General features: G+C 39.8%; 1 protein-coding gene across 1 annotated transcript; it reads left to right on the forward strand.

Moving 5' to 3' along the window:
* The first annotated feature begins 2,919 nt into the window (after window positions 1–2,919).
* Window positions 2,920–26,781, forward strand: map3k10 (mitogen-activated protein kinase kinase kinase 10). The gene is made up of 11 exons (XM_002938812.5): window positions 2,920–3,951; window positions 7,190–8,358; window positions 16,475–16,655; window positions 18,829–18,977; window positions 19,185–19,360; window positions 21,938–22,178; window positions 22,474–22,596; window positions 23,081–23,222; window positions 24,026–24,138; window positions 24,259–24,978; window positions 25,564–26,781. Exons 2-11 carry the CDS (start codon window positions 7,614–7,616, stop codon window positions 25,944–25,946), a joined length of 2,973 nt encoding a protein of 990 aa, XP_002938858.3. The 5' UTR covers window positions 2,920–3,951; window positions 7,190–7,613; the 3' UTR covers window positions 25,947–26,781.
* The last annotated feature ends 694 nt before the right edge of the window (window positions 26,782–27,475 follow it).

Raw genomic sequence — 27,475 nt, forward strand, 5'->3', positions numbered from 1 at the left:
TGTTCCTTTGGTTCCAATAGGTATTGTCTAGGTCAGTGTTACTCACTGGAGTGATATAGTTAGCCATTTGTTCATATTGTAGGTTTGACTTTATTGTTTTAATGGAGGGTATGTAGCTTGCCAGTGTCTTGCAATCAGCAACCTTGCTGCCATTGTAATGTGGAAGGTAAGATTTCTATGTGACTTTTTAAAGTTAGGTGTACTGGTTGTTTTGTTGCATGTTAAAATAACAACCGAGTTCCATGAGTCTCTTATTAAAGGGCAGCTCTGTCAGACATGTTACATTTCTTAGGTGATATAGCCCCTCTAAAAGTTTGGTACAGTATTGGGGTATAATTTGTGCAGGGTAACTGGTGTATTTCACCAGCATCATATGGATTTTGTTTGAGCTGCTAAGTGGCTGGTATGTTTTGAGAACTTATTTGGGATAGATGGTATTTTATATCAATATGCTAGTGGAAATTATCTAAGATGCAAATCGGCTTTAGCCGATAGGAAGTCATTTATGTGAGCCCAGATGATAGTTCAATAGTTGTCATCTTAAAATATACATAAATCTCTCAGGATGGGGGCCATTAAAATCTTCTGCAAGGTTAGATCCAGCTACCAAAGCACCAACCTCCTATTGGTGAATGTTGCGGAAAGCAGGTTGTATTACAGAAATACTAATTAGATTTAGCACACCAATAATTTCTTATAAGCCATTTGGATGTCTGGTAAATATGAACAGGTTGAAGACCTCATTAATAGCTTACTGTATTATGGTAGGTACAGGTATAAAATGCATTAAAATGATGTTCAAATACTTGTGAATTTGTTGTTTACCATTTTCTGGTAAAAAGGCAAATTTATTAAAAAGCTTGTGGCAGACAGTCTAAATCCTTGACAAAACAGAAAGCAGATGGATCAGTGGATTATGTCTGCTGTTTCTATGTGACGTCCAACCCATATATTGTGCCCTGTCTCTTGTTTGTAGGGTTAATTTACCACGTGTATTTGGGTGTGACCTTTGTTAAAGAACAGGAATGCAGTTTAACCTGTTTAGCGAGTTGCTATTTGACTCTACGTTCCTGTACACCAGAAACCAACGCCTTCTAAGGTCAGCCTATACCCTCATAACAGCACTTAAATATGCATGAGTATGTTTTCTGCTATACTATAAATGAGGGATTATTGATATACCTTTACTCAAAATTTCTCTCATTGGTTGGCATACATAAGACATATGTCAGTATTAATTAAAAAATTAAAAAATAGTGATTAATTTATTTGTACGTACGCAATTTTTGAGCTTTGGTTTTAAAAATATTTGATTTAGATAGCCTATAAAAGTCTTTAGGGCTGCCAAAGAATACATGCTAAAATATCCCCATAAAGATGGCAAAAAATGCAGCGTGTCAGACTGTGTGCATTGTTGTAACTGCCATTGTTTCTTAGTTTCTACATGTGTTGTGAAAGTTTATAGTATATTGTGATTTCCAGCTAGGCATCAGCAGGTGTTCGCAAGTTTTCACACTTCTTCAGTGCAACACTATGGAATTTCTTAAATCATGTGATGTGTAGGTTCCTCAGTATTCACTAGGGGCCACCTATTCCAACAGAAAAGGAAGTAATACACCTGTGCATTGCTGATATTGTGTTCTCACAGTGTACAGTCAGGAGACTGCTTCTACGTATATTCACCTGCCAATGAGCAAACACAGGAAGGATCTGCCTCTGTCTGACAAGCCCACAATCCACCCACAGTGCTTCTTAGTCATGGCTGGGACTACATTACCCACAAGCCTCTGATTTTCCGTAGGAGGAGTCAGTATACTGATTGTACAAGACCAAAGGTTGTTGAACAGGGAGATTTAGAGTAAAAACAGGTTGATGCTGTTTATTGTACATTAGCGTGGGTTATACATTACACCAGCTAAAACCTGAAACTGTGGCAGTTTTCTATTTGTAATCACCCCTTACACAAAATCTAGCTCCTTAATTATTTACTAGTATCCATTTCATTGCATTGTTGAAAGTTTTTAACTCTGTAGTTACATTTAAGGAACATTATAAATCATTTTTTAATGCTGATAACTATCCCAGTGTCAATAGTTTTTGTAAATATCATATATTAAAATTATTGGACTTGTTGGATGATATGTAGTATTATTTGCAGCTCCCCACTCTTGACTCTTTTAGGGTAATGGCAGACAGTGTGATTTGTTACCTGCGCTACATGCATATGACAAATCTAATGAGAATACCTTACTGTTAGTGTCAATGTGAATTGCCATCATTGAAACATATGAATTACATAACAACTGAAAATGGACTTTTGCTGCAATTCATATTTGTTACTGACACCAATGCTAAGGTATTCTCATAAAATTTGTTATCTCCAGGTAGTGCAGATTTCCCCCAAGTGACAAATCTCCCAGTGTGCCATCACAAGAGGGGCTTTAGTATGTTGGGTAAAACAGATTTCCCACAGGTGACAAATCTCATCTGCAGGTCCGATTTAACATCATTTTTGATAGTGGCTATCTATAGCATCTTACAGCAGCCTCTCTGGCATTTGCCAAAATCCACAGATTGCCAGTCCAAGCCCACTTATTTGCCACTGTCATTAAATAGACTCATGTTCTGTTCTGGAAATACTTCTCCCCTCACATTTTTATTTTCAGACATGAAGAGGCGTATTTACTAATACAAAATTGAAAATACAACAAAAAACTTTAAGCCCTAGTGCCAAACGATCAATCTCAAGGAAGACACAGGCCACCCAACCAGTTTGCTGATAAAAAATCAAACCTGCCCAATCCAAATCTGGATGATTCTGGCTAGATATGCATCAGGTAGGCCACATCGCCAGCTTAAATCAGGGAAAGATGCCCTCATTTTATAACTAAAATTACATTCATGGATGACTTCGCAGGGGAAGTGTAGGTACGTGGGATGAGAAAGCAGAGCGAATGGAAAACAAACGATTCTGCAGCCCTTAGGAAGAATGGAGGAAAGCCAAGGCATGACGTCGCACGGAGGAGGGTCCATGGATAATGTCGCATGGAGGAAGACCCAGGGATATCAACCCTGGGAGGAGGGAGGAGAATGAATGAGAAAGCTGGGACCTGTCATAAGAAAGTAAGATGAGATCCCGTAACTTAAATGGCAGGCAGGAGAGGGTTCGGACGGGGATGAATGAGGCAGGCGGGACCTGTCGGCACAAAGTAAAAGGAGATCGCATAGCTGTTAGCGGCAGTAGGGGAAGGATTTCTTAGCAATACAGAGGTTTTAAAAGGGGTTAGGGCAGGAAGCACTTGAATTTGGTCCATAGATGTCCTAAAATGGACACCATACAACTCCTATAATTTACGTATAGGGTCCAGTATTTCTACAGAGCAAATGAACTGGATAGCAGGTGCAAGGCAAAGCGACTGGTTTGTCACAGCCTTCCTCTATATAAATATACGATACACTTACAGACACAGCCAGACAATGAGTTTATTATCGCAAGGCTTCACCTTCGTCCCCAGGGAGACCATGGCGCTACCTGCTGGTTTGGCTTTGCAATTGTCCCTTCCTGCAATAAAAACTACATTCCCCGGCATGCACCGCGGCGTCGGCTGGGAGGTGGAGAGGATTGTGTGTTTGGACTGCCTGGAACAGCTGACAGCCTGAGTAAGGTGAATGGACACCATTACTCTAGGGAAAAGGGGGCTACAAGCAAAGGGTTAAAGGCTAGATTCGTGCAGGTGATGGGGAAGCCGCCTTGTGATGAGGGATGGAGAGAGGATGATGGAGATCGAGCTGCCTTCACACAGGCTAGTGGGAGAAGAGCTCTCTTCAATACATGCAAACAACCTGTGAATATAGAGCTTGCATTCCCTGACATAGGAACTCTAACGCTATGAGAAATGAGCAGCCCAAAGGAAAGTGTGGCCAACCATTCCTCTGGTGTGAATGGGAGAGGTGAGTGGGCTGCTACAGTGGGTGTGTTATTTGTGGGCACAGGGAGGCTGGCACACACCAGGGTGCTAATAGCAATGCATACAGAAGAGAGACATCTTTATTAAACACTAAGCTTGTCCCTGATAATATCTAATGTTAAATAATATACTGTTCTATTCCCATACATTAGCAAGACATTTGCCTACATAATGCACTTAGCACCCCAAATATTTACCATTTGATGAGCCTGTCACTGATATAATAGGCAACAGTATACCAAATATTAGCTGAATTTGCCATATATTATCAAAAAACAGACCTTGTTATCTTGTCCGAGGACATACTTTATTAAATCTTTATACATTAGCCAGAAACTCAGCACTGTGTGGACCTGTCGATTTATATAATGCATTCAGTATGTTCCCATATATTAACTAGAAAACTAGACCTGTGCGAGCTTGTCCCTAATTTTATTCATTCAATAAATGCCTAATAAATGGTCAGAAACCCAGCACATTGCAATGTTTTACCAGATATAATGCATTCATTAGGTCCCATATATAAGACAGAAACCTAGACCTGAGGGAGCCTGTTTCTAATAATGTGCATTCACTAGATACAGAAACCCTTAAGTTTGTAAACCTGGCCCCTGATATTGTACTGTTTACCTTGTCTGCATTTGTCCCTACTGATGTCCCTGATAAGATCCCCATATATTAGCCAGAAACCAAGCACTTTGTGAGCCTGTCCCTTATGATATACATAAATCATTCATCATACATAAGCCAGAATCACAGCATTTTGGCAGTCTGTTGCTGATAATGTTTGATAGAAGATCCATTTATGAATTATGATTGCCTTGCAGGAGCCAATACCTAAGAATAGGCAGTTAATAGATTCCCTGACATAACAACAAAACCTGAGATGTGTGATTTCGTTCTTGTTATTTTTCACTATTTAATACCCCTTCATTATTCATAAATCCATTGCTGCTTCTTTTGTCCCTGAAATATTCATAATCGGGTCCCAATACCATGCACGGAATAATATTCCTTACATATTTATATTTATTCCTTTCATATTTATTACAGAATTGTTGTGTATGCTCAAAAAATGAGTAGGTATAGATAGTGTTTGGCAACAACACAGGACTTACTCCAGAAGAGTAAATCAGCCAGAAACCCTGCAGTGAGTAAGCCCACCCTATATTATGACTAGTTATTCAAATTCCTATACATAAATCAGTAACCCAACATTGGGAAAGCCAAGGCAGGATCTTGCGGTGTTATTTTATTCACATATATTGGCAGGAATTCAGCAGTCATATGGTATGAGTAGATTCCCATACAGTAACCAAAAAGCCTAGTTATTTGTAAACTTTCCCAAGATTTTGTGCAGGCAGGAGATCCCCTGTACACTGAGCTGAAATCCAAATTTATGAACGTAGGTGATAAAAAGTGCAAGTGCAGTAGTTTATATAAACCAATCAGCTATTAATTTTGACCAAATTAGAAAGCTTGTCCCTGATCACTCTGTAGATACTCTGTAGATCAACCAAATATTTACTATACAGTAAATACTATAAGATCCTGTCCCTCAAAATGGGCAGTCTGTATATTCTCAATATTAACAAGAAACCCAACGCTATGGAAGACTGCTGTCGCCATGTAAAAATAAGTAGATTCCTGCTGCATTAAGCAGAGACCTAGAAGAGTTTGAATCTGTACTTGATAATTTACAGTCATTAGTCCCCCCCATGCATTAACCAGAAATCCAACGCTTTGAGACAAAGTGGTTCTAGTAGATCCCCTTACATTAGCAAGAAAGAGAGTACTGTAGGAGCCTGACTCCTGTAATGTACTCTCCAGGGACTCACTTGCATTACATACAAACTCTGCATTGTTTGAGTTCCTGATTATGTTGAGTTACGACATCACCTTACATTAGGGCAAAGCCCATCACAGGATGATTAATATAATCCAACATTATGTAGAAACAAATACTCCCTGAGCCGGTCCCTGATAATATGGTTAGGAAATAACCCCTCTTAAGACAGAATATTTAAAATTAGGACATGCTTGTACAGGTATCGGACCCCTTATCCGGAAACCCGTTATCCAGAAAGCTCCGAATTACGGAATGCCCGTCTCCCATAGACTCCATTTTAATCAAATAATTCAGAATTTTAAAACTGATTTCCTTTTTCTATGTAGAAAAAAAACAGAACCTTGTAATTGATTCCAACTAAGATATAATTAATCCTTATTGGATGCAAAACAATCCTATTGGGTTTAATTTATGTTTTATTGATTTTTTAGTAGACTTTAGGTATTGAGATCCAAATTACGGAAAGACCCCTTATCCGGAATACCCTTGGTCCCGTGCATTCTGGATAATGGGTCCTATACCTGTATTAAGTATTGCAACTGAAATTGTGTTTATATTGTAATTTGTACTTGGGACAAAAAAAACCAACAACAATATTAAAACTACAAACAAAATAACATAACAAATACAAAAATACTTCTGAGATTGTTCCTACAATGTAGTGAGGATGTCGCCTTACTTTAGGCTAAAACCAGCACTATCTTGATGGTCTGAGGACATGTATGACCTCGGAATGGTATTATCATACAAGATGTAAGCAATCCCTTAGACTGAAACTGTGACAGGTAGAGGGAGACAACTGTCATTAGAGTGTCACATACAAGCATCGTGTTTCTATACAGCAAACAAAGGCGTAAGCAAATTCTTAACCCTGTATGGGACAGAGCTTCCATCAGTAAACAGCACTTTTGTTTATACACGCTTTCATGTATCCATAGCATTGCAACTGAGTGCAAAACTGTGGCTATCTACAGCTTTAATATTGAGGCACTGGTGTAAATAAATGGAGGAGAGATGTATTTCTTGTGCAGATTTTGTTGTGTAAAATAAAAAATGTCCCAAGACAGATTCAATAGAATATAAAATCTTTTTATTGTGGGAAGGCTTTTTAATCCACTAACAGATCTTGACAGCAGTTTTTATTCTGATATACCATGATGCTTAAAAATATACATTTCCTACTTAAGGTTTTACACAGACCTAAAGCAACTAATGCAATGCTTTACACTTGTTTTTCATTTGTACATAAATACCTACATATTTTCACCTGTATTTTAAAAAGCACTCAAGCCAGCATGCTAAATATAACTTCATGTCTACTTCCGATGGTTATAACAGAAGTATAACATATGTTTTGTTTTTATTCTGACAGTTCCCTTCCACAGATATTTGTGACTACTGAAGTACCTGCTTGTCTTGCACAACGGAAGCCAGGAAAGTCACATATTATAAAAGCATTCCTTCAAAGGGAGTATTTAAGCTTTCTGAAGGTCAATACACTGAAGAGTTTAGGCCTGGAAATAACTTGATCTAAAACTACTTTTTTTAATGTGACATTTGGCCTGAAAAGAAATTGTTTTTGTTATCTGAATGGAGGCAAAGGTTCTATTTGGGGAAGGCATAGGTAGAGACTAGTGATGGGGAAAATTGGCAGACAGGATACGATCAGTTCTATGGATGGGTGGACCTGGACGTTTTTAGAATCCTTGTCAACCATCTTTAATTACTCATACAAGCCAGTACCCAAACTAAGCATAATGGGACATTTTCTAGCACCACTTCTTCTCTGAGTTATTATGATGGATGGTCCTCAGAAAAATGAGGGCTTTTTATGGCAGAGCTCGAAAGACAATAAAGAAAATGGGGTGTGGAATGAGGTGCAGAGTTATGGGGTCTCTAATCCATTATGGATGGCAGTTTTCGATTATGAGGCCACTGCAGAAGAGGAGTTAACCTTACATAGGGGAGACTTGGTTGAGATACTCTCAAAGGACTCTACAGTTTCTGGTGATGAGGGTTGGTGGACAGGAAAAATTAAAGACAAGGTGGGCATCTTCCCCAGTAATTATGTAGTGAGTGACAATAAATACACCACCCTAACAGGAGCCCCAAAGCAATGCCCACTCCCACTAGAAATCGAGTTTGAAGAGCTGAACCTGGAGGAGATCATTGGGGTGGGAGGATTTGGAAAGGTCTATAAGGGATTATGGAGAGGTGACGAAGTTGCAGTAAAAGCTGTCCGACATGACCCAGATGAAGATATCAATGTGACTGCTGAGAATGTGCGACAGGAAGCCAAGCTCTTCTGCATGTTGTGCCACCCCAACATCATAGCCCTAAAAGGGGTGTGCTTAAAACCGCCTCATCTTTGCCTGGTTATGGAGTATGCCAGAGGCGGACCATTACACAGAGCCCTGGCTGGGAAGAAGGTTCCAGCTCATGTATTGGTAAACTGGGCAGTGCAGATAGCCAGAGGCATGAACTATCTCCACAATGAGGCCATTGTTCCTATTATACATAGGGATCTAAAATCCAGCAACAGTAAGTGTTAAATCGAGAACTTTTACATATATGTATATAGATGTTTTATGTATGTGTTTATAAATACGTAGGTAGTTATTTGATTGTATTTGAGATATATACATGTAATGTGATGTTGGGCTGTTGACAAACACACACTTTTACTCTCACTTATACTCACTGTGAGAGGCTAACCTGGCCAAGCCACATCTTTTTAATAAAAAAATTTGATTTAGTTGCTATGTGCATGTGTTTGTACAGCCCCTGAACTATTTATGCTAGTGCTGTCCAACTTCTGTGGTACCGAGGGCCAGAATTTTTCTGGCCTCTGTGGTGAAGGGCCGAAAATAGAAGCCAGTTTTGACACTCCCCCTTTTTAAACTGCACCCACTTCAAACCACACCCATGTTATCACAAGAGCTTTTAAGACCATACCCACATAAATGGAGGTTGCGCAGCAAAAATCCAAATGGTTGGTGCTCACAGGTGCTACAGGTCAAATCCTCCCCTGCTTGCAGCTTATGAAAGGAGAAGACTGCCTATTGACCAATGCCCTTTTTTTAAAGGCATAAAATCACCATTAAAGGGACAGATGTGGGGGTGCTACAACCATATGGAAGTTTGCCTATTCTTCCTGCAGAGTAACTCTAAAATATACTGCTAAAATATACAAAAAAAAGGTCCAAATTAACTACAAGTATACAAAAGAGAGAGGGGGATTGATCAATGCACATTCCCTGGTCCCCTGTTCCATTTTCGCTAATGCATGTATTTTTAAGGCAGCGTAGGGAGTATGGCACACTCAGACAGGGTAGGGCAGGCAGAATATGTCACACACAGGCAGCATAGGGAAGGCAGAGTATGGCACACACAAGCAGGGTAGGGCAGGCAGAGTATGACACACAAAGGCAGCATAGGGCAGGCAGAGTATGGCGCACATAGGCAGCATAGGGCAGGCAACATATAGAGTGACACAATGCTGGCACTGCTCCTACAGTCTGACTGAGGTGTGAACTGGTAAACAATGTGGACTCTTACAGTCTGAGCCTGAGTTGTGAACAATGCAGGGACTAAACGGTGTGAACCATACAGGGGTTAAAGGTGTGAACAGTACAGGAAATTACACTTGTAAATACTACAGGGGTTTACAGCCTGAATCTGAGGTGTGAACAATGCAGGGGGCCAGTTAATCTCACAAAGCTAAGCAGTCACAGCAGCCAGACAGGTGGGGGGCCACACAGAGGGAACCGTGTGTCAAATGCAGCACTGATTTATGCAATGTTTAGGTGTGTGTGGTTGTGTACAACAGGGGTTGCCTGTGTTTGCCCTTTAGGCTGATGCCAGACGTGGCGTTTTTGTGCTGCGTATTTTCTCCGCCTAAAAACGCCGCACAACCCACACAGCCCCTGGCTATGGCGTTTTTCAGCCTAGTACTGGTGACGTAGCAAATCCCGTTTCCATGGTGCTAATAGTGCAAAATAGTAAAAACCGCTGCGTATTTCCGCAAGGTCTGGCAGCTGCCTTTGTGTATACATAGAAATAGGTTGCTGTGCAAATAACGGCGTTTTTCGGCAAACACATGAAAAGTCCGTGGTAACGTGTTTTCTAGCGTATTTACGCATAGTGTGTTTTATATCAAGACTGTTTAAGTTATTTCTATGGATTATGATATAGTGCGTTTTTCAGCTGCTGAGAGAATTAGAAAATACGCAGCGTAAAAACGCCTCGTCTGGCATCAGCCTTACTTGTACATTTATTTATGTCACAGTGGAATTGTATGACTTTGGGTGGGCTAACCCCCCCCCAATACTTGCTTTTATTCAGTGCAGTAACCGTGTTTTTTTTAATTGTAGAATTTATTTATTAATTTTATTTATTGCCATATTTATACTTGCCATGGCAAATACAGTGGTAAGTGTAATGCATATCATAGCTCCATGGCCTTTGTAAAGTTGCTGGGCTAAAGCCTATATCTGATTCATATATTGGTAGTTTTATTGAGCTATAAGTGGAGAATTCTGTCTTTCTTTTTTCTTTTACTGCTTTAAAATACAAATTTGTACCAAGAAAATTAGTCTTGATGTGTGTGCAGCAAGAGAAAATTTATTACATGATTATTATACTACATTACATCAACTGCAGTTTAGTGGGGTTTCTCAGTCAAAATGACTGTTCCCAATTACAGTTGTGTAACATGTAATTATAAGTTCAAAACTTGCTACAGGCAGCACTTTACGGGTTAACCCTAGGGTTAACTGAATCCAGAAGTCGCTTACATTCTGGGTGTTGGAGAGATCTTTTAATTAAAGTCTGCCTAGTAGTATAAAACTGTTTAGAACTGCAAATATCTCAGAAACCATGTTAAACAGCAATGTAAATTGTAAGTGCTCAGAGGACCTCTATGAATAATTTTATACCCATTCATATTTTGTGATTTAGATCCCCCTATGGCTATGACCATAATGACCATGTATGTCACTGACAGGCCATCCCACAGCCCAGTCGGGTTGAAGCTTAAGTACTGTAACTACCTACATGATTTGGCACTATATCCATCTATTAAATCAGTTAATACCTTTAAAAGTCTGCCAGTGTATGACCACCTTTAGCCTGTACTAAGGTTCACCTGAGGCTCCAAGCTGACTTGGCACTATTCCGTGACAATGCGCCCCAAACACTATTGTGAGCTGTGCTTAATTAGTTTTGTTTATGAAATGTCTCCAGCATTAAATGCAGTTACTGTAACTCCAGCTGTTAGTTCCTTAAAGTTTGCAATCAAGTATTATTCTGACTTTCTCCTTTAATGATCTGCAGTACAAATGGGCTAATGTGCATTGTACACCGGGTGTGATGGCAGCCCTTTAAATGTCATAGCCCAGATGTAAGACTCTTTTCTTAAAGACTATTTCCTGACATAAGTTGCAAAGATGAAATACCCTTTGTGCCATAATCCTAAAGATAGCATTTAATTTAGGGATGCACCAAATCCAGAATTCAGTAAGGGATTTGGCCAGATCCATGCTTCTGGCCGAACCAAATCTGAATCCTAAAAATCATGTGACTTTTTGTCACATAAACATGGAAGTTTAATTTTTTTTCTCAGTGTGCTGCGCGCAAGACGACCATTAACCCTTCTGGAATAGGATGAAAAAGGGCACTATTTACTGATATCTATACCAGTTTGGGGAGATTCTTTTACAGGTCACTTAACATCATATAAACTGTAAGTTGGTTAGGTATTCATTCTGGGGTATAGTTTTCCTTTAAACCACTTTACAATATACGTTTATTTTAAATGATTTCTGCATTTACTCCTGGTTCGAACTCCTTGTTCACCTTTAAATTAACTTTTAGTATGATGTAGATAGTGATATTCTAAAACAGTTTGCGATTGGTCTTCATTTTTTATTATGTTTGGTTTTTGAAGTACATTTTGTTCAGCAGCTCTCCATTTGAAAGCTGGAAAGAGTTGGAAGAAAAGGACTAATAATAATGAAACTATAACGAATAAAAAAATGAAAACCAATTGAAAAGTTGTTAAGACCTGGCCATTTTATAACATACTAAAAGTTAATTTGAAAGTGAACTACCCCTTTAAAACAATGCAGCAGAAGTAAGTTCTCCTTCAGCTGGCTTTTGCCACATTGCTTTGGTTATCAAAACCAGTGATGCAGTGAGTTGAAAGGAACAGACAAAAAACAGTGTTGGGGTGGGGGCAGTTGACCCCCCACAGGGTCCAATAACGGCAGTGATCTGGATCCGGGATGATGGCCTTTAAACTTCTAGTTCTGCTACTGACAAAAAAGTGCTTTAGATGGGAAATATATTTACATTCATATTCCATCTGAAGCACCTAAATGTTGACTTATGTATATTAGCCAATCATGTGCATAGTAAGGGGGCCAGACTGCTCACTTGCCGAGCACTTGTGCCCTGGGGTGTCCTGTTTTCTTCATCGAGCACCACATTGCTCAGCGCAGAGAGCAGCGTCAGGAGGCCATCACAGCCCTCGACTTAATGCATGTTCTAACCTAGGGCATTCTTTACAAAGACCCTTACCTTTTGTCCTTTCAAAAGTTATTGAGTTACCAATTGTTGCTAAAATATTCCAAGGAGCTTTTACTGTAGATCAGTCATAGGCACCTAAAATATTTAGTCACACCCCTCAACATTATCTTTGTGAAAATCAAAACATTTGGGCCATAATGCTGGCACACAGGCTGGGTCATTTTCTCTGCTACCATATATGCACCTGCATCAAAAAAAATCTGCTGCCTTGAATACCTGGTATGTGTGTGCATTCTGACAGGCACTGGATCAACCTGTTAGCGCAGACACAGTGAGTGGATTTTGGTGGAAGTACTAAGGTATGCATTTTGTCTTAAAAGAATGTGTGCTAACAGTGCAATTTCATGGCTGTGCTGTTAAAAGTGGGATAACTGGATGGTATATTTATTGTGGTTAAACAGTTGTATCCACTGATGGTTAAAGCTTATTGTTTTCCCCTAAATTATGCAAGGCCTGTGTCTGGAGTTAACCTGAGGGGATGTATGTTGTGCTTCAGCACATTAACATGGGAGTAAGGTATTGTGTACATAAACTGCCTTTCCTCTGCTGCACTTGTCATTTTCTGGCAGGCAGTTGGTGATAAATGTGCCCCATTTATGTTAAGAGGCACACATACAAGGACATTTATTAGTAATGGAGAAGAAACACTTTCTTCTAATATTCTCCATTCCCCCACATCCATTTAACATTCATGTTAACGCCCCATTGAAAATAAATTGGGCACATTTTTCACCCATGTGAGGCCAGCCAGGGAATGGAAAACACAGTGAAGTTAAAGCAGTACAGTGATCCCCAACCAGTGGCTTGTGAGCAACATGTTGCAGATTTACTACAAAATAAAACCTGTAAGCTGATTGTGCTGAGTGTGCATAGAGGCTGCCTAATAGCCAATCTTAGCCCTTATTTTGCACCTGAACTTTTATGGTGCTTGCGTTGCTCTCCAAGTCTTTTTACATTCAACTGTGGCTCACGAGTAAGAAAGGTTGGGGATCCCTGTAGTAGTACATACATAAGTAGTGCATACATACGTAAGTTCTAAGAAGGGTATCTGAATGAATATTGCAATTAGCCTTATGTTAAAAGTAAATGTTGATTGTATACAGTATTGGTAAAAGTAAGAAAATATTATTTATTTTTTGTTTGTGTGCAAAAAGGTTTCACGTTTCAATACCTTAAGGGAATCTTGCTCTCCATGGGGTGAGAAGGTTCTCTCCAATTAAACAAAAAGGCGCGTTTAAATATATACATATATATGTTTGTTTATTAAAATCAGTTACTCCAACTTTTTTTGTTTGGTGAGCGCTCTTTCTTTCTTTCTTTCTTTCTTTCTTTCTCTCTCTCTCTCTCTGCATCCTGATATCACTATGTAGACTTAATGACACATATATGTGCGTGTGTATACAGAGAGTACACATGAGGCCTTTACTGTAGTTCCTAACACAGATGACAATTTATTGAAGTGCTCTCATCTATATCAGCCAGCTATAAAGCTTTGGTTCTTTACAACTGTTCCAAGAATGCTAACAGTTGTTCCTTTGGTTTCATTGGGATAATGCATTGGCAAAACTTGCAACTTAGTTTAGAGATGTAGTACAATGCACTGCTCCCAGTAGTATGAAATGGTTACTTATCTCTGTTTATGTTGCTTATGAGATACCACAATGCTCCCAGGAAATCTTAAGTCTGGTAGCTGTTTGGGGACAGTCAGGGGCTCCATAAGAACACAAAGCATCCTATGGCAAATCACCTGGTGGACTAGAAGCAGAGAAAGGGCCCTGGTTGTATTAATTCCTTTTCAATAAAAATGTCTTTTAAAGGGGAAGTTTGCCTCTTTAAAATCATATATAAATTAAAGGCTTTCTCTAAATAAATCCTCTATCATCTGACATCTATTGAAAAGTCTCCCTCCTCTCCTAAATAATTACTATTTTAATCTCCCCATTACTACACCCCCCCACCAATAATCAAAGATTCCACTCCCCAAGGGGTGGTCATGGGTCCCCTTTGCCCTTTTTCCTCCCTAACTCAAGTTGTATTACTACACAAAAGTAAGGTTATATATGTGTATATATATATATATATATATATATATATATATATATATATATATATATATATATATAGTAGCATAGAATTATATAATATTAAAGTTATATAATTCTGAGTGTAAAAAGACATTCAGTTTTTGGTCTAATATGCTAGTGCGTGCACTAAGATGTGGACAAGGAAGGGGAACCCAGGAAGCAAATAAGTTATAAGCAAATGAGTTTTGAAATAGTATTTCTTTTGACAGGGTTTTGTTTTCCTCTTACCACCATGCCCAAAAAAAATGGTGTGCTCGCCCCTTAAGGCAGTGGCACACAGGAAGTCACCTGCAGTTTAATATCGGTTACTGCACGCGACTAATCTCCTGAAATGCCTTCACACCGGCAATAGAATGAATGATGGTAGGAAGGCATACGTGGTGATAATTTTCTCGGGCTGCCTGTGCAGGGAAATAAAGTGCCACGTATGCCTTGCCGATGGCGATTCACTTTATTGTAGCTGGGAAGACATTTCAGGGAGATTAGTCACCTGCAGTTAAATCTCGCTGTGTGCCACTGCCCTTAGGCAGCAGGGTTTCGAAGAGGTTGTAGATTGTAGATGTTGCCTGCATAGTCAGTTATACCTTAGCTGGCCAACTCAATACCTTTGTATGAGAGTGGTAGAGCCAATAACATTCTAAAACTGCTAGCATCTCAGAAATTACTACACATTTACAGAAGCAGTTGGTTGTACGTGTGTACGTGTGGGAAATTGTTAGCCTAAAAATCATGCACCATGTAGTGATTTTCCTGGTCTAAAAAAAGTCAACTTATTTAGAATGACCACCTTCATGTTACCATTATGACTTTAGTTTCTTTGTTGTAGGCAAAAGGTGATAAGAGACTACCCTTACAAAGCTATAAGCAAAAAATAAAATTCATAAGAAAGTTTATAACTCATTTATATATGTTTATATATATATATATATATATATATATATATATATATAATGTCTTAGGTCATCTTAAAGGTAAAGACAAGCTGTTTTTCACATTTTACTGTGTTGAATAATTCACTCCCCCTATCCCCAAACACCACTACAAAACACTAAATATTGTATGTTGTGCCTCTATTGATTTCTTTCCTGCTACCCTACCTATGCTCAGAAAAGCTCACTGTGTGTCCTTTTTGCTTCTTCATCATTTTATATAGTCCCATAGCCCAGCAACACTTGACTTCATCCATCCTATCCTGTTGTTTATTTAATAGGTGTTGGTGGAACATAGCACCATTAAAAAGGCCATATATAAACCAGAACTGAATCAACTTGAAGGTTGAGTTTGCCTTTGTATAATGTGGGCTAATACATATTCTTCAGGGCTCCCTGCCCTGAAGAAAAGATTGTAAGCTCTTCAGGGCAGGGAGCTCATCCCAGCTGTGTACTGAAACTTAGGTATTTATTGTCATTTATATATAATAACTACACCCCTTTTTGTGTTACACCTTGTAAAGCACTGCATCCATTTGTAATGATATATAAATAAATACAATGCAATATACAATACAATACAACCCTGAAATACAGTGTGGTACACATGGATAGACACATACAATGAAAGAAAAAAAACACACCCTTTTAAATGTATACATTTTTTCTGATGCACTGCAATGCTGTATGACGTGCATATATTTCCTGACGTATCTGGTATTTAGTACAACCAAAGCACCAAACAATCTGCTGCCCTACAGTCCAGAAAGCGGTGTCTTGCTGATACACTGCTGGCACCACTGTCCCTAAAACAAAGCAATTTGCCATGTGCAGGAGTAACAACAATGATCAATTATGTAAATATTCTGTGCAAATTCTATATGTATGACATTATGTATGATTTATAACCCTACAAACTCCTTCACCTCTAATTATTTCTTTCCCTGTTACTTTGTAATAAAAAATGTGGATGCAATGAGTAGCATTATGACCATGTTATTTATTTAAATGAAATTATTAAATTGTTACTGACTTTGCCATTTGCACATCCCACAGTCCTTATATTAGAAAAAGTGGAGCATGATGACTTGTTTAACAAGACACTGAAAATCACAGATTTTGGACTGGCCAGGGAGTGGCAGAAGACAACCAAGATGAGTGCAGCTGGTACCTATGCTTGGATGGCCCCAGAAGTTATCCGTTTATCTCTCTTTTCTAAGAGCAGTGATGTGTGGAGGTAAATGTCCCCGTGGCTGCACTTTTTAGCAATAGTGGTAAAGAATTCATCTCTCATAGCAAGATGTTCATCTGTTAGTTGCTGACACTATCCCTATCTTTAAAAGCAGCTTTTATTTCAAGAACATTTTCACTGTTCTTTTGTGTTAAGTAGTCTGTCTTTGTTTTCCCATTGCTAGTTTCATAATGTACCTGATAACACTCATTGTGAGTTAGAGCTGGGCGGTATGACCAAAAATTTATATCACGGTATTTTTCAAAATTATATCGGTGTCACGGTATTTGACGGTATTTTTTCTTTCCATGCATGATTAAGTGTTAACCCCATTTCCTAATAAATTAGAGTCAGGCAAGCGAAGGATAGGCAACAGAAAGTCGTAAGGTAAATCAGGCAGGCTTAGTTTCCCAGGCAAGGCCGCAGACAACATAGCACAGGAGGAGGCGTTTGATAGCTTTAAATACCCCCCACGCATGCGCAGAACCGGCGCCGTCAGAGCGTCACGGACGTGCACGCTTTGACATGTACGTGCACCTGGATGCGCGTGCGCAACGTCCCGCGGACAACAGGACGCGCGTGCACGCAAGGAGGTGCACGAGACCGGGCCGCACGGGTGAGTACCCTGACACCCCGGTATTGCGGTATCTGAAAAATGAATATAGTTTTAAAAAAAAACACCGGTATTCTGTATTAAACGGTATATCGCCCAGCCCTATTGAGAGTGCCAGTTTATCTACAGTATTCCACAGTGTTTGTGTTCCTCCTCTGTACCCCTAAAAGTTTCCTCTTATTCATCTCTGTCACTTTTCCCTGATGTTCATTTGTTCCAGTGTTTCTTTTTCTGTTCTTTTGTATCAGCCTTACTCCGTCTGTATGCACAGTGTATCTCTTAGCTTGCTCTAGCCCAGTGCTGTCCATCTTCTGTGGTGCAGAGGGCTGGAATTTCTCTAGCATACATGGTGGAGGGCCGCTAATGGAAGCCAGTTTGACCACTCCCCTTTTTAAAACTGCACCCACATCAAACCACACCCATTTATCACAATGGTGGTAGTGCAATAGAAACCCAAATGCTTGGTCCTCACTGCGGGGATATCAACCATCATTGATATGTGAAAGAATTGTCATATTAAGTCATATGCCTTAAATCCATATGCCTCCTCCACCTCTCCTGTAAATAGCACAGCAACCCACAGCATATTTACACACCTTAGGGACCATTTAATGGCTATTTCCAACTACTGACAAACTTCCAGAACAAACACCTGCCAGGTTCACCTCCCACAGGCAGCATAGGGCAAGCAGAGTATGGCGCACATAGGCAGCACTCTGCCTGCCCTATGCTGCCTGTGTGTTCCATACTCTGCCTGCCCTATGCTGCCTATGTGCCATACTCTGCCTACCCTATGCTGCCTGTGTGTGCCATACAGTACATACAATGTCTGAGGTGTGAACAGATGAACAATGTGGGTGACTACAGCCTGAGGTGTGAACTCTGCAGGGGGTGAACAATGCAAAGGATAAAAGGTGTGAACAGTACAGGGGAATACATTTTCTAAAAATACAGGGGGATTACAGCCTGAATCTGAGGGGAGAACCATGCAGGGGGACAGTTAATCTCAGTACTGATACCATTTAAAGCTTACTGAAAAGTAAGCCATCAAAGCAGTCAGACAGGTGGAGGGCCACAAAGAGTGGCTGTGGGCCGCCAGTTGGACAGCACTGCTCTAGGCTATTGTCCATTATTAAATATACCAGTTTGTCCCCCTTTAGTATATTTTTGCCTGACAATTTCTGGCTTCTAACTGCATCAGTCAACTTCCTCAATCCCTTTGTACCAGTCTATCTATTTTCACCCATCCGACACCAGCTGTATTTTAATTTATCTTAGCCTGGTGTGACACTTGCCAGTATCTCTCTCACTTCTCCTGAGCCTTCTCCCTCTTTATTTTCCTGTGGCAGTCATTTCTGGTTATGTCGATCTGTCTCCTACTTCTTACATGCTCTTATGCCCCCATTGCTTTTTTAGTTCCCCTATTTTTTTTTCTATTTTCATCTTGTCTGCATCCTTCTAATCGGATTATTTTCATGTGACATTCCCCCTTACATAGGATGGTGTTGTTTTATGTGTGAATGTAATAAATAATAAAAATAATAAATATATCTATATCTGCTGCAGTTTTGGGGTACTTTTGTGGGAGCTTCTCACAGGAGAGGTACCATATCGGGAGATAGATGCTCTTGCTGTAGCTTATGGTGTGGCCATGAACAAGCTTACCCTGCCGATCCCATCGACTTGTCCGGAGCCTTTTGTACGGATCCTTGAAGGTAATCAGGACATAATGGCTGTGAAAACTAAACGTAATACAAGTAGTGCTGTAGAAAGTTGTCTTTCACAGCTCATACTATAGCTTTTAACACTTCAAGCCAGAGGAGGGCTCTTGATCTGTTTTGTTTAGCCACAAACATTAATGATTTAGGCTCCTCATGTTATTGGAAATGTGTTAATTTTACAAAATATTCTTTTGGCTGTAGCATGTTGGGATCCGGACCCTCACAGCAGACCTTCGTTTTCTTGTATTCTCGAACAATTGACCACTATAGAACAATCAGCCATGTTTCAAATGCCCTTGGAGTCCTTTCACTCTCTTCAGGAAGACTGGAGGCTGGAAATCCAGCAGATGTTTGATGAACTGAGGACCAAAGAGAAGGTAAATAGAGGAGAGGTTAGGGGAAGAAGCCATCAGTACTATTGAGTATGTTGCTACAGTTCAGTTACATTTTAAAGAATAAGTAAACCTATTTTTAAAAAATCACTAAAATTACTCTGCACAGCCCCAGAATAACATACCTTTCTCCCTGCATCCAAATTTATTTTGTTTCTCTATAACAAGCAGCTGAATGGCATCTCTTTTACTGACTTGTCTAGCATGAAGCCCGCCCCCTTTTGCTTAAGGAGCTACCTACTGTACGTGCCTGATTGATTTTAATTGAAGCAGAAGCACTGAGAATGCTCAGTAGGAACCTCTTTGAGGTCTTCATAGTCATAGAGAGAAGGAGTGCTCAGAGCGCACAAGGGGGCAGAGCTTCATGCTAGACCAGGAAGTCATTAAAAGAGCTGCAGTTCAGCTGATTGTAATAAAGAAACAAAATAAAATTGCATGCAGGGAGAAAGGTATGTTATTCTGGGGGTTGTTTAGAGTAGTTTTAGGGGATTTCCAAATAAAAGGCTTACTTATCCTTTAATATGTGTTATGTTACATGTGGTGTTTTTGTGCCCATTGTCACTTGTCAAAGAATTTAAGGCAATGCATTCTATGTAATAGCAAGGTGATAGCACAATCAACCTGAAGCAAATTTGCTAGGAAGAATGGCCCCATTTCAATCCCTAAGGGCTGTGACACACGGGGAGATTAGTGGTCGCGTGACAATTCTCACCAAAATGCCATCCGACCGGCGAGAAATCTCCCCATGTGTCACAGCCCTAACTGCCCTAACAGTGTGAAGCTGGTATATGACTAACCCAAAAGATCACAATACTGTAAACAAGCAGCTCTGCAAGATATTAAATGTGTAGGGATTGAACACTTGATTTTTTTTGTAATAAACACATTTTAAAAACGCTTTGAAATACAAATATCAAAATACTATTTCAGAGGAGGATTTTTTGTTTAGTAAATCAAGTAAACTGCTCAAGGGTCTGAATACTTTTTCAAGGCATTGTACATATTCTACCCCAGTGTATCATTCAGTTAATTTGTCTCCTTCCTAAACACTAATTATTGAAAAAGGGCACTTAATCAGATTTGTGTCTTAAAGGAACAGTAACACCAAAAAATTAAAGAGTTTTAAAGTAAATGAAATATAATGTACTGTTGCCCTGCACTGGTAAAATTTGTGTGTTTGCTACAGTAACTCTACTATAGTTTATATATAATAAGCTGCTGTGTAGCCCCGGGGGCAGCCATTCAAGCTGGAAAAAAGGAGAAAAGGCACAGGTTTTATAGCAGATAACTGATAAGCTCTGTAGAATACAATAGTGTTTTATCTGTTATCTGCTAAGTGCCTGTGTTTTTTCTCCTTTGATTGGCTGCCTCCATGGCTACATAGCTGCATTCTTTATATAAACCATAGTAGTGTTTCTGAGGCAAAACACCAGTTGTACCAGTGCAGGGCAGAAGTACATTATATTGGAATTTCTTTCATGCACTTGAATTTTTTGGTGTTACTGTTCCTTTAAGGAGAATGAGAGAAAAATGTGGGACAGGATTTTATCTGTATTTACATCTTCCAGTGCAACTGAGTGTTTCATGCCTTAAATAGACACTGAATTTACATTACAATAGGCTAGAAGCCACTAATGCTATATAGGTTTCAAAACTTTTATACATATACACTTGTATCCATATCACAAATAAAGACAAATCCTGACCATGGAAGGCCATATTTTCCTGTTCACATCAGATATTCTACTAGCAGGTTTACTAATATTGGAGCTACAATGGCTGTAATGACATGGTTACATAGCAAGATTTTAAAACATTATAAACTTACAAACAGTTAAGCAATCTACCTTTATAACAAGTATATACAGTGCAACTGCAGCTACATTGTGTATTTTCACACTATGCAGAGACATGTCCAGATTTCTGCACACATTTAAAGCATGGTGCTTCACTTATGGTCAGTTCCAGAATTCAGTTGGCTGTCTGGCCTTCACACAAACTATACATGCACAATATAATGTGAATATTCCTGTGAGCACCTTAAATGCAGGGCAGATCTTTCTTAGAGTCCATTTAAAGCAAACATTTCTTATTTATTTTAAAGATTTCCATTTTCAATGTAATGGTAAAACAGTTCCTTGTACTAGATCCTAACTAAGCTACATAAATCCATGTTGGTGGCAAAGCAGTCCTATTTTTTTCCTTTTACCAAGTATTCCAGAAAATATGTCCCATATTTGTAAGCGTTTATTTGTACAAGTATAGTGTACAAGGGAAATTAATATCAATTATACCTTAAAGAAATCAACAAAACTGACTTGGCAGTAGCCAGACTAACTTTATTTTCTGGTGAGAGGTCTGTCACTGACTTGCTTATCTCTAAAATCATATTTTTGGTTGGAAATTTATCTGTACAGTGTTTTTTGCACTTCCCTTGCATTGTATGGTAATCCTGATGAAGACTGTGTGACCCTTTAATTCTTCTTCCATATAATTGTTGGTTTCCTCTTTTTGGAACCATGTATTCACTTCTCCATCATTACATTATCTGCCATTGTACAGGAACTGCGTAGTCGCGAGGAGGAGCTGGTAAGAGCAGCTGAAGAACAGAGGATTTTGGAGGAAATGCTGAAGAGGAGAGAGCAAGAGTTGGCTGAGAGGGAGATTGACATTGTAGAGCGAGAACTGAACATAATCATGTATCAGATGTATCAGGAAAAGCCTAAGGTGAAAAAACGCAAGGGCAATTTCAAGAAAAGCCGATTAAAACTCAAGGATGGCAACCGGATCAGCTTACCCTCAGGTAGGGGGCCAGAGGCAAAATATGGTAGTGAATGACTATATGCAACAGTAGCTTGGGGCACATTCTTCTTTCGTGCAATGTAATCACTGAAGGTATTCGACATACAGAATAACAGCTCAAGGACAAATCCTGAACAGACATTCGATTTGAAAATTACTGGCTTGTTCTAGATTAAACCTTGTGTCTGTGTTGGTAGAAAAACAGAAATCTGTTCTTGTGCAGTGGGCTCTGGGTACATATCTGTTTTTGTCTCTCTTGGTTCACTATAACTTTAACGTTTATTTTTTGCCTTCAGGTTTTGAACATAAGATTACAGTCCAGGCATCTCCAACTTTGGACAAATGTAAGGGACAAGGATCAAGCAGCTATAGCCCACCTGGGAGTCCCCTAATAATTCCGAGGCTGAGAGCTATTAGATGTGAGTTACACTCCAGCACTAAATGTCATAGCAAAATAAAGGCTTAACACCTTATCCAGTCAGCTCTTTTAATGTTTGATTTAAGGTATATCTTGGATTAAATTTATCATTGGGATAGCTATGTGCTTGTGGCAAATATTTGTATATATTTTAGTGACATCACCACCACCACATCAGTTGAAATTCTGCACCTAACCAAAGTAAGTAGATTGTGAAGGAGGCTGTTCTCACACTATCACCAATGACCGTAAAAACAAGGAGGATTGATGAACAGCAACGGGTTTCTAAAGGCTTTCTCACACAGGTCTAAAGTTGGATTATTTTGTAATACTTTCCAGTAGTGTTTGTGCAGTCTATTATTTAATAAAGCTTGCCACTTTCCCAAAAACAGATAGGGACAACTGTATATGGGCAATAATCTTTTTGTTTGAAAGTCCTAAAAAAATCATGGAAACAAAAGAAAATACATTTCTTTCTCCCACAGTGACGCCTGTTGATGGCAGTAAGACATGGGGGCGCAGTTCTGTACTGAAGAAAGATGAGGTAAACACATCAAATAAGAAGAAAGGCAGGACTTGGGGACCTAGCTCTACACAGCAAAAGGAACGCGCAGGAGGAGAAGAAAGGTACCTTATAATCCATTCTCTTTCATTGACCACTGATGCCAAATGATGCTATAGTATAATGGCATGACTTACCTTTCAGTGGCAGCTCAATGTAACAGCAGGACTTACCTGCCTATTAGGGCCAACTCAGTATATGTTCATGATGCTCCTCAGAATTTTCAGGACTTAGCTGCTGCTTATGGCCTACTCATGATAAATTGCAGGAGTTATGTTGCCACACAAGATAAAGATAACAAGGGTTCGCTCAATGCAGATAAACTATGCATTGCACAAATACATCACACATTCCCAGCATATTTTTTGTAATAGATTAGGCTGTCTTCCACCACAAATGCATAAAATAAATCAAAAGGTCAGCGCCAACCAACCTATGTTCCTTAACATGCACTAGAGCTAATCGGTATGTCTCCTCAACATACCCTATAATGGGTCAGTTTGTATCCCCCAGCAATCCTTTGCAATGAATGGTCTCTCTCCTTAGCATCTCCATTTGATCGGTTGGCACACCACGTACTTGATCAGCATGTCTTCCTTAGGTCTGCATATTTCTGTCATGGCCCAGGGCAACCATACCTTGAGCAACCCCTCCAAAAAACACACACCCACAGTTTGACAGTGGCTAAAATCGCCAACAATAGCCACATTATTTGCAGTCATTACTTGCTGCTTAGGGACAATTCTGTGTAATTGTAGGAACTTCAAGTTTAATAAAATGCTTTGGAGACACAAAGAACATAGCTTTTAGCCAGCCAGTGAAAGTCATTTTGATTCCTACTAATGACCTACAAAATCTTTATCTGCAGGCTGAAGACTCTTGGAGAAGGCAGCAAACAGTGGTCAAGCAGTGCTCCCAACCTGGGCAAATCTCCTAAGCACACTCCCATAAGTGTGGGGTTTGCCAGCCTCACTGAAATGGGTAAGAGTCCCTTGAATAATGTAATTGTAGTGCATTAGGGCAAAAGGTAGGTTGGGAATAGCTGGGTTTTTTTTTTTATTTGCCACTGTACTGTTTAATCTATTGTTTTTTGGTTTCCAGAGGAATACGCAGATGCTGATGGCTCTGTTCCACAGTCCCCCTACTCTGCACAGTCCTACCTCACACTGCCTGCCCAGTCTGACCTTAGAAATCATCCAGAGGACACATCACAGGCTGCAGCACCCTCCTCAGACAGCCCTAAACGTGGTTCCCAGTCACGTCGGAAAAGTGAACTTGTGTTGCTCGGGTGTGCGTCTCTCTTAGCTGCTGTTGCATTAGGGAGTGACTTATCAGAGATGGTGCCTCAGGAAGAGAAGAGAAAGGGCATCTTTCAGTGGGCAGGGAGAGGTCCCAGACGGCGTACCAGTTCTCCCAGCCGCCCTATGTCTTATGGTGAAGAATCTGTGATTCCATCCAGCTCAGTTACTCTCATTTCCTTGTCTTCCATCTCAGACTGCAATTCTACAAGGTCTTTGATTCGGTCGGATAGTGATGACATCGGACTGGACTCTGACACCATGTCTACTGGGAGGGTGGTAAAAGAGGACAGAGGACAGCAACCAAATGTTGGCACCAACCCTCTTGTAGACTATAAAGTGGAAAGTTTTAAGAGGGATCCAAAGCAATCTCTGACACCCACCCATGTCACAGCAGGAAGGAATAACACAAATGAAACCAGAGGACACAGGAGAACCCCTTCCGATGGAGCCATAAGGCAGGTGACGCAGGGTCATAAACGCTCTCCGTCTGATGGAAGTGCCCCTTTTCAATGTGAACCAGGTGAGTAGTCTTATCCACCAACCACACAATAACATTGCTTTGGGTCTTGTCCTTTGTACTGTACTTAAAGTAGTAAAAAAAGCCTCATGTGAATTTAGAATTCCAATGCTCAGAAGTAGAGAATCAATCAAAGTGCAAGAGTTATATACATTTGTAAGACAATAAACACTTTATATACATTTATGTGACAATAAACACTTTATAAGACCTGTGAGAGTAGATCATTATCTATTATGAAGCGTACTATTGTGCTGGCTGCACCTAGGTATTCTGAACTGAATGATGTAAGTGTCTATATCTTGTTTACACATATATCCTGTATATAGGTATTAATTCAGCACTTTAAAATCATAGTCCTCTTGGTTGAGATATTGAATTGTGTAATCATGCACCAATCTAAAGGTTTCTTACAGACTTATTTTGTATGTATGCATGCAGTCATCATCCTTAGTTCAGTAGTTTGCACCACATGACTAAAGCTCATTGTTTAGTGAAAACTCACTTCCTTAGTTTTTTTTAGTATCTTGGCAATAATTCCTAATCAATCCTCTATATACTGACAGATCTGTCCCTTTCCTTTTTCAGGTTCCAAAGAACCATCTCCTTTCCCTCGCCTTCCTGATCCCCATTTTGTGTTCCCTCCTCCTGTCCGACGTAAGGACACAGGAGTAGAAAGGCCAACATCTCTAGAATTTGCCCCCAGGCCTCGACCATCTTCCAGTCGTCCTCGAATGGATCCCTGGAAGTTTGTTTCTCTCTCACAAACTCATAGCTCATCTCCCTCTAGTGGTGGGGGTGATGCATGCTCCAGTGGATCAGCAGAGGGACCTCGAGTAGCTGAAGTAGAGGAGACACTACTTGATATGGAGGTGGAAGGACAAAGACTAGACAGCACAGTACCTTTGTGTGGACTGGGTTTGAGGCCAACAACTGACCCTTTTATAAATATGGGAACAGATGTGTCTTAGTGGAAGGATGACATATTTCACTTCTGCAGCATAAAGTTGGAAGTGGGGTGCTTTTATGAATGTGTTTTGTGGTTGTAACCCAACAGCTATAAAAAAAAATTCTAAGTAATTAAAAGGGGTAACCCACTTTACTGCTTATGAAAATCCTGAAGCAAAACAAGGAGAGTGCTGGGTGTAGACTAAGTATACCTCACAGTGTCAGTCTTGGGGAGTATGGAAAAGCTTCTCTTTCTTCTGTGGCAACTGGAATCTAAAGGACCATATGAAAGCCCTTCTAAACCTCCATGAGTTAATTAAGGTGCAGTGATCTGGTCTTTTTGGATAGCAGCAGGTAAACATTAAGAGAGATAAATAAGTGTCTCTGTAACTTTAACAGGGGCAATGTAAGATAATACAGGGGTATCCCTGAAAGTAGATGAGTTGCAGGCTGCAATGCAGTCCAAATTACAGGTAAGAGTACAGATATATATTCCACACTACAGCCTACCTCATCCTGGTAGTGCTATATGAAGGAACCATGAACAGGCAGCTATACAAATAAAGCAAGACTGCATGACTGCTATAGTCTTATTTATTAACTTGGCACATGGAAGGGTAATGCTTTTAGCAACTGGGGTTGGTGTCCAAGAAGTTCTCTGGTCTCTTTCAGTTAAAACTCAATATCTTTTGGGTTAGATATATCCATTTATCTGAGCCTGTCTTATACTCTGCTGTCAAGTGCCCATCTTCTGTTAGCCTGAAAGGGGGTGGGAGCAGTAACTGGAAAATTTGTCTCTTGTGTATTCAAATGAAACCAATAAATGTGGGTTGGGCCAGAAACCTGATTGAGAAGCAATCATTAATATGTAATTTTTTTTGTTATTATGCAGTCTTCCCCTAAATATGCCTAAGAGTTATACCAGTTATGCATCTGAGGTTATATTTGCAAAGTATATATAAGGTGGCATTTACTAAAACGCAACATTTTCAGATCAGCTTTTTAATGGCAAAAAAGTTGTAGAAAAAGAAGCATTTGATGCATTGAAGCATTATGATTTATTATGCGACAAAACTGCGCAAATTCAGAATCTGAAAATGCTCATGATTTTTCTCTGACTTCTCCAAATACCACAAATACTTTCTGCTACTTCGAGTAAGCTAGCTTTAAAGGACATGTAAACACCACATACAAAAATGTAATCAGTGAACAGCCTCTTTGAAATCTTTCAGTACCTGCCACTCTGGTTGTCCAGAGTTTAATTGTAAGGCTGCAACATCTCCTTAGTCACTTAGATTTCCTTCCTCCTGTAACCCACTCGGCCCCCTCCCTCAGGAATTTGCTTTGGCTGTTGGCTTGTGGGCATGCTCAGTTGTTCTAAGCTCAGATTACTAAACACGCCCCCCAGTCTTGCAGCCAGTGAAGAGATGGCATTGCTGGTTCACATAGAAACTCAACTCTAGCTGTCTGCTTCATTTTTTTTCTCCTGAGCTCAGCTTTACCATTACAGAGCTCAAACAAAGCAGAACTTTTTTTCTGCCGGTGTGAGCCT

Source organism: Xenopus tropicalis, chromosome 8, assembly GCF_000004195.4.
Source record: "Xenopus tropicalis strain Nigerian chromosome 8, UCB_Xtro_10.0, whole genome shotgun sequence".
NCBI classification, from domain to species: Eukaryota; Metazoa; Chordata; class Amphibia; order Anura; family Pipidae; genus Xenopus; species Xenopus tropicalis.

Bases quoted from the DNA above. Each gene is read 5' to 3' on its own strand.
- map3k10 (XM_002938812.5), top strand. From the start codon at position 7,614: ATGATGGATGGTCCTCAGAAAAATGAGGGCTTTTTATGGCAGAGCTCG. The intron at 22,179-22,473 runs GTAGGGGGCCAG...TTTTGCCTTCAG, and splicing joins CCGGATCAGCTTACCCTCAG to GTTTTGAACATAAGATTACA. The intron at 22,597-23,080 runs GTGAGTTACACT...TTTCTCCCACAG, and splicing joins GAGGCTGAGAGCTATTAGAT to TGACGCCTGTTGATGGCAGT.